This window comes from Camelina sativa, chromosome 4, assembly GCF_000633955.1.
Source record: "Camelina sativa cultivar DH55 chromosome 4, Cs, whole genome shotgun sequence".
NCBI classification, from domain to species: domain Eukaryota; kingdom Viridiplantae; phylum Streptophyta; class Magnoliopsida; order Brassicales; family Brassicaceae; genus Camelina; species Camelina sativa.
Window position 1 is genome coordinate 28,729,087 of NC_025688.1, and position 6,856 is coordinate 28,735,942.

Here is a 6,856-nt window from a genome sequence, read left to right on the forward strand (position 1 = left end):
TGAAGAGTGTGATCCCTTATCATCATTCACATCGGAACCCTCTGTATCAGAATCAAAGACAGGACTGTGTTTTTCCTTCTCATGATCATCATCAGATTCAGAACAACTCTCTGTCTCAGAGTCCGAACCAGTAGCGTGTTTTATTTTCAATTGATCAATGACCCCAACTGGCTCGTTAACAACTCCACGCTCAGCATCATCCTCCATAGTGACCATGATCCCTGAACGTGTCGGTTTAGTTTGGCTTTCGCCTACCTGACCAGCAGAATCGTGTACTAAAGTCACTTCCTTGATTCTTTGAGTCTGACTCTCTTCATCCATTCTACCTCTTTCAGTTTCGTTTTCTCCATGTACAGAAGGAGCTGTGCTATGAGCCCAACTCCCAGCAACTTCAGAAGCTAGAAGATCTGACGTCCTTACAGTGCCTACGCCCTCTGTGTCTTGGGTATCTCTTCTATCGTTTGGGTTCCTTAACAAGATAACAGCTCCATCATCCTGATTCTGAACACTTTCATGTACTTGAGTTTCACAACCTATTTGCATTGTATCACTAGCTAAAATGATTGAATTCCTCAGCTGATCACTTCTCTCATAATCATTTCCTGGACTTTGAGTTTCATTAACTTGCTCTGTTCCTACAGGGTCTGTTCCCAAAGTGGGTGCTGTACCAACACCTTCTATATCTGAGCCAAAGACACCTTTCACGAAATTTTCAGAGCTTGTATACTCCGCTTCTTGGGTGTTTTGGCCTTCCTGACTCATAATTTCACAATCATGCTTCTGAGTAGCATCTGCATCTTCACAAGACGTATCCAAAACTTCATTTCTGGTAGACCTTTTCCCTGAAGTGGACAAGCTTGTCCTGGCAGCACAATTTGAATGGTAAGTTGCTCTTCTATCTTCCTGAGTATTGGCTCTGTTGGGACTTCTGGTTATTGGATTAAGATCAATATCTTGTGAAGTATTGTCACAAGTATCCTCATCTTCCAGAGTTCTCTGCATAGTCTTGAGCTGTTCCTGCTGCTTTGCAAAGAGAGCCGAGATCTCCTCAGTCGTAGAATAAAATGCCCGCATCTGAGTTTCACTGCATGAAGATTCATTGTCCTCAATTAGTTACACCAATCAAACTTGCGTGAAGTGCATCTTAACGCAACACTGTCAACAAGAAACTATCTTCCAACCAGGAAACCTAGATAGCAAAAGAACTGTATAGAGGCACTAATCACAAACTTAAACTTGGAAAAAAAAAAATGCATGTGTAAATTTTTTCACCATCAAGCAGAAAGTAGGTTAGCAAACCAACAATGTACTCTAGAAATAGCAGCCTAACGTTCTTGTACCATACATGTAACTGTTCTTACCGGAGCATGATTCTTTCCCTTGCACCACGGTGTCTTTGTCTTTCAACGTCAAGGTCTCGAACAGCAGCACTTATCTCTAGTTCTAAAGCAGACACTTTAGCCCATGCTTCTTCTCGAGCTGCCTGCTAACGTAACAAAGACAGTCTCAGCTTAAAGTCTTAAACATATACTGGATACCCCGCAAAAAAATGTCTTAGCTACAAGTCCACAATCTTTAAAACATGTTATCATAATTCTATAGCAGAAATCAGAGGTAGGAAACAGAAGCATGTCATTAATGTAAAACTGTGAAAACGGTATAAAGCACACAAATTGTTTCCATTCTTACCTTTTCACTGTCCAGATCCTTTTGGAGTCTTTTTATTTCAAGGTCAAGTTCTTCTATTTTCTGTAAACAATTTTTTTTTTGCAGAAAAATGAAACCGTTAGTACAGCAATAAAAGAGAGAAAAGAACCATGCAAAATAAGACAGAAATTGCAGTCAGGTCAGATACTTTTTGTGCATTAGCAGAAGCAAGCTGCTCCTCCGAAACTTGAGATTCTAGCTGACGGTTTCTATTGTCAGAGTAGACCAACTTCTGCCTCGTATCTTCCTATAAAACACCACAAAACTTCTTAAATGACAGCAAAATGAAAAAAACATAGGAGTCCAAGGTTTGTGTGATCAAGAGGCTAATTATGAAAAACGTTACAAGAACATACCAATTTTGACATCAAAGTTTCCACTTGCACTGATCTTTCCTTCTCTGAATCCTAAAATATTTGTCAAGTAAACAGTCTTATTCTAAGGACATAATGATGAAAAGACTGAAGCGTTAATTTAAACACAGCTAATTCTTTTCATACCTTCATTCTGTTGATTACTTCTTGTTGTTCCCTCTCGTGTCTCATAGCAGCATCAGAAAATCTTTTCAATTCTTCCTGAGCTTCAATTTGGCATCTATGTATCGCAGCTTTAAGTTCAGCAGTGGCAGTTTCTCTTTCCTCTCTTCTTTGATCTCTTTCTTCATCCAACCCTGTCTTCAGTTCAGCTATAGAAGCCTTTTGACTGAAAGCAATATGTCGTTTTTACTTAGGGTTACATATTTGCAATATTCAGGCTATAAAAGCAAAGCCACATAAGATATTCCAGAAAGGTCAATAACTCAATATGAAGAAAATTCTCTGAACATGAAACGCTCACAGACCAACTGACAACCAAAAGAATCAGTGTATATACATGTTGAAGCTATAAACAAGACCAAAGTAACATTTCGAAGTGTCTGCTGTCTCACTTTTTTCACCCTCAGAGATGCCTACCTCTAACTTTTATACTTTGAGGGCGGACTCAACGTAGAGATGTTTGAAGCAGATCATTTCTCGGGACAGGTAAATTAAAGTTTTCACAATACTAGCATAAAATATGATTTTAAGAAAATAAGAATAACAATCAACAAGGGAAAAGCATTTTTTACCTTTTAACTATTTCATTTGCTTCACTGAGAGATTGCAAAGAAGCGTTTACCCTCTCACCAAGTTCATCTATGGAATTCTTTTGTTCAGCTGATAATTTGTTGACCTGCGCCAGTTCTTTCTGCTTAGCATCTAATAGATCACGCAGCTCAATCAGTTCATTATGAAATGATTTTGCAGTGGATTCTTTAATCTGTTTTATTTCCTGCAAACGCAAAGAAATATGAGTAAGGATACTCATATATTCACCAATTACTCAAACATGATTATTGTTATTATTTAACAGAACTTTTTACAACAAAACCAACAAGCGCCACAACAAAGATTCAAAGAAAAAACTCAAACATACACTTTCATGGTGCTCCACAATTGAGCGGGACTCATTACGCAGAGTGTCAATGGTAAGCACCTGTGCTTCTAATTGCTTCCTCAGTTCCTGCATAAAGCATTGATTTTACACAAAAGTTGAGTTAGAATGACATCAAGATTGATACGATCACTTACATCTTATAATGGAAACCAAAACAGATGATGAACATACTGTGTTCGAACGCTGGAGGCTCTTAAAATCATCCAGAGATATTGGATTGGGACCACCAATGCCTATACCCTTCTGCCTCTTAATTTCACTAGTAACATCCTCTTCGCAAGAGCAAAAACACAGATTAGAAGTGAATAAAGTTAAACACATGCTATATAATGCCTCAAGACATGCCATTCCTTAGTTCTATATACACGGAAAGTTAGAAGAGAAAAAGAAAGATATATGTGACCTTCGTGACTTATACCTGCTTTTCTTTTTCTGTTTATGCAGGAAAGTGCAGCATTATTACCAAGTATCTCGCGGTAAACAAATGCAAAGGCCTTTTCTGAAAAAAAAAAAAATGCAAAGGTTTAGTGTTAACATGTTAATCGATCTAGAAAAGTGGCATAACATTAGTTATAGCAACACCAATTAAATCAAATCTATTTAACCAGCCACTTAACAAAACTGACAGAAAACTTATTACCATGATCTGGAGGAACAGCAAGTGATATGATGTCACCGTGCTGAACCCTGACTGCAGGGCCGTTCTTCTCTAACCTCTCCCAGTTGAGAAAGGTACCATTTGTGCTGAATCAAAGAGAGTAGGAAGCATAAGCTTAAGTTTAATAAACTGCATAGAAAATGAAATCACACAATTGAATAAGAAGAGAGGTTAACTAACCTTGTGTCTTCCACAAAGACATCAGAGCTAGAAGTATTATCCCCATCACCACCTGTTACCGGCTTACGGTATATCTTACAATGGTTCCCACTAATTGCAGTTGATTCCACCTGATAACTGGCGTGACATGGTAGCCGTCCTAAGCAATGCTCATCAGAACTCAACAGTATATTTATGCCCTATAAGTATAAACCATTGATCAGGAATCAAATCAAACTTTTTAAACGAGAAATCACATTAGGGGCAGGTTCCAAGAAACCAAAAACGCAGAGTAGGAAACGAACCTGCCGGCGTTTGCGAGCATGGCTTGAAATTGCGGTGAGGACACCCCAGACGTTTAAATCGTAGTTCTGCAACGGCTGAGAGGCGACTTTAGCAGCAACGGAGAAGATGAAATCCTTCGAATTGAGCGAGGGAGATGGAGAAGCGTCGCTTTGGCTATTGATCCGAGATGCAACAGCCGCTTTGATATCCGGGTTCGGGTTTGATGTTACCGACGCAATTTTTCTCTCGACTTGTTCAGCCGCCGTAGACGCCATTAGAGCTCCGATCGTGGAAGGTGAGAAAATTGGCGGGGATTTTGAAACCCTAAACTGTATAATAATAGTTCAGTGAGTTGAGGAAGAATGAGTCTCTCTCTGCAATTTTTCTACTCAGTGAAGCTTCTCGAGGACGACTGATTCTTAAACGCTATGTCGTTCGGAAAAAGTAAAGAAACAATGTTCGTCGTTTTATAAAGTTGAGAACAGTAGGGTTTGTGTTCTCAGATTATATAAACGTTTGTTTCATTGTTGAAAGNGCCCTATAAGTATAAACCATTGATCAGGAATCAAATCAAACTTTTTAAACGAGAAATCACATTAGGGGCAGGTTCCAAGAAACCAAAAACGCAGAGTAGGAAACGAACCTGCCGGCGTTTGCGAGCATGGCTTGAAATTGCGGTGAGGACACCCCAGACGTTTAAATCGTAGTTCTGCAACGGCTGAGAGGCGACTTTAGCAGCAACGGAGAAGATGAAATCCTTCGAATTGAGCGAGGGAGATGGAGAAGCGTCGCTTTGGCTATTGATCCGAGATGCAACAGCCGCTTTGATATCCGGGTTCGGGTTTGATGTTACCGACGCAATTTTTCTCTCGACTTGTTCAGCCGCCGTAGACGCCATTAGAGCTCCGATCGTGGAAGGTGAGAAAATTGGCGGGGATTTTGAAACCCTAAACTGTATAATAATAGTTCAGTGAGTTGAGGAAGAATGAGTCTCTCTCTGCAATTTTTCTACTCAGTGAAGCTTCTCGAGGACGACTGATTCTTAAACGCTATGTCGTTCGGAAAAAGTAAAGAAACAATGTTCGTCGTTTTATAAAGTTGAGAACAGTAGGGTTTGTGTTCTCAGATTATATAAACGTTTGTTTCATTGTTGAAAGAAGTGTCGGTGTCAAGAGAATGATGAAAAAAGAAATCGGGCCTTTTCGCTCTCATTAATAAATATAAACTGGGCCACCTTTTTCCAACCCTCGACAGTCCGTGTAATGTAGACCCATTCATTGGTTTAATTGATTTGTACATGATTAAAACGGTATCGTTTACTGTAACCCACTAATTTGGAATATTCTTATTGTTTTATTAATTAAATCAAGTAAAAAGTCTAAAAGTGGAAATGTTGCTTTGTTCGTTGCTTCCCGGGAAAACAGTACACAGCGTTTAAGCAGGCCAAGGTAAAAATAATAAGGAAGGTATCAATTTGCTTTTGCTTTCTAAACAAACCAAAAAGTTTGATTTCTATAATAAGAACTTGGGCCCAACTCATTTTTTAGAGCATCTTTTGAATCAATCACTTCACGAGAGAACGAACACATCAAAATTCTAAACCTTAATATTTTGATGTTTTTAATCTCAAAGTATAAAACTTTAAACTCCATAGGTTAAAAGCTTCTAGTAGTTTGCTGCACTATTTGTCGGTACAAAAATTATTATAACATGAAAGCTTTATCCAAAAATGGAAAACAAGTTAAATATAACTTGGGGGCCAAAGATCTCAACAGGATATATAATCAGATCAAACACTGAAAGCAATAATGCAAAATGTGATTAACAAAAAGATTAAAAGTAAAAAAACCTCACTCACTCACTAATCCCAACTCAACAACACAGAACCACAAAAATAGAAGAAAATTAAAAAAAAATAAAAACAAAAGGAGGGAGTGGCAGACTGCGTAATTAATTACGGAGAATTCGAAAAGGTTTCAAAACCTCAGAGACACGGAGACGGTTACGGCGGCGAACGTGACCAATAAGGTGAACAACGACGGTGAGCTCACGCCAACCGCCGCGTTAGCCGACTTACTCTTTGCTGAACCTGCCGGGGAGTCTGAAGGAGCACTATCCGGTGCATCGTCCGTTGGAGGTGCCGGTGGTGAAGCCGCGGTTGGTGAAGGTCCTTCCGCCGGAGATGGTGCCTCTGCTGTTTCCGGTGCAGGCGCCGGTGCCGGAGAAATTGATTTAGATTTCCCGAATAGCTCAGCAGGGAGGAGGACGCTATCCACGGTGAATATCACAACGGGAGTCGCGTCTAGCACAGTGTCGGCGAGTCTTGACGGAGCAACGCCGGTGTGGAGAATAACTTCGTCGCCGGAGGTTGAGGTAGTAAGATCGAATTTTCCGACGCCGCTAGTGGCCAATGTGGTGATGTTGTTTTTGTTAGTCTTGAGTGAGCCTTTAGGTTTGTACTCAGCGAGGGCGTGGTACTCTAAGAGCGAGACCACCTCAGCTTGTGTGAGCTTCGTCAGATCTGGTACACCTTCAGCTTTAAAAGCTTCATCCGACGGCGCAAAAACCGTC

General features: G+C 40.0%; 2 protein-coding genes across 4 annotated transcripts in view; both read right to left on the reverse strand.

Annotated features, from left to right (window-relative positions):
• The window catches only part of LOC104783105 (intracellular protein transport protein USO1-like), an 11,982-nt gene extending 6,688 nt beyond the window's left edge, over window positions 1–5,294 (reverse strand). The window contains exons 1-13 of one of the 3 annotated variants that reach the window (XM_019245093.1): window positions 4,929–5,294; window positions 4,022–4,200; window positions 3,824–3,927; window positions 3,602–3,682; window positions 3,355–3,455; window positions 3,163–3,249; window positions 2,816–3,018; window positions 2,208–2,409; window positions 2,064–2,114; window positions 1,856–1,954; window positions 1,690–1,749; window positions 1,362–1,486; window positions 12–1,084 (exon numbers count right to left, since the gene is read on the reverse strand). In XM_019245093.1, coding sequence (XP_019100638.1) covers window positions 12–1,084; window positions 1,362–1,486; window positions 1,690–1,749; window positions 1,856–1,954; window positions 2,064–2,114; window positions 2,208–2,409; window positions 2,816–3,018; window positions 3,163–3,249; window positions 3,355–3,455; window positions 3,602–3,682; window positions 3,824–3,927; window positions 4,022–4,200; window positions 4,929–5,183 — 2,620 coding nt within the window. In that variant the 5' untranslated portion in view covers window positions 5,184–5,294. Of the gene's footprint in view, window positions 1–11; window positions 1,085–1,361; window positions 1,487–1,689; window positions 1,750–1,855; window positions 1,955–2,063; window positions 2,115–2,207; window positions 2,410–2,815; window positions 3,019–3,162; window positions 3,250–3,354; window positions 3,456–3,601; window positions 3,683–3,823; window positions 3,928–4,021; window positions 4,201–4,305; window positions 4,675–4,928 lie in introns of those variants that run through there. The other 2 variants (XM_010508189.2, XM_010508187.2) reach the window with 2 other exon arrangements.
• LOC104783107 (fasciclin-like arabinogalactan protein 8) overlaps window positions 6,004–6,856 on the reverse strand; it is a 2,781-nt gene continuing 1,928 nt past the window's right edge. Inside the window, exon 2 of the mRNA XM_010508192.2 lies at window positions 6,004–6,806. Within this exon, the coding sequence (XP_010506494.1) occupies window positions 6,262–6,806 (545 nt within the window). The 3' untranslated portion in view covers window positions 6,004–6,261. The remainder of the gene's footprint in view (window positions 6,807–6,856) is intronic.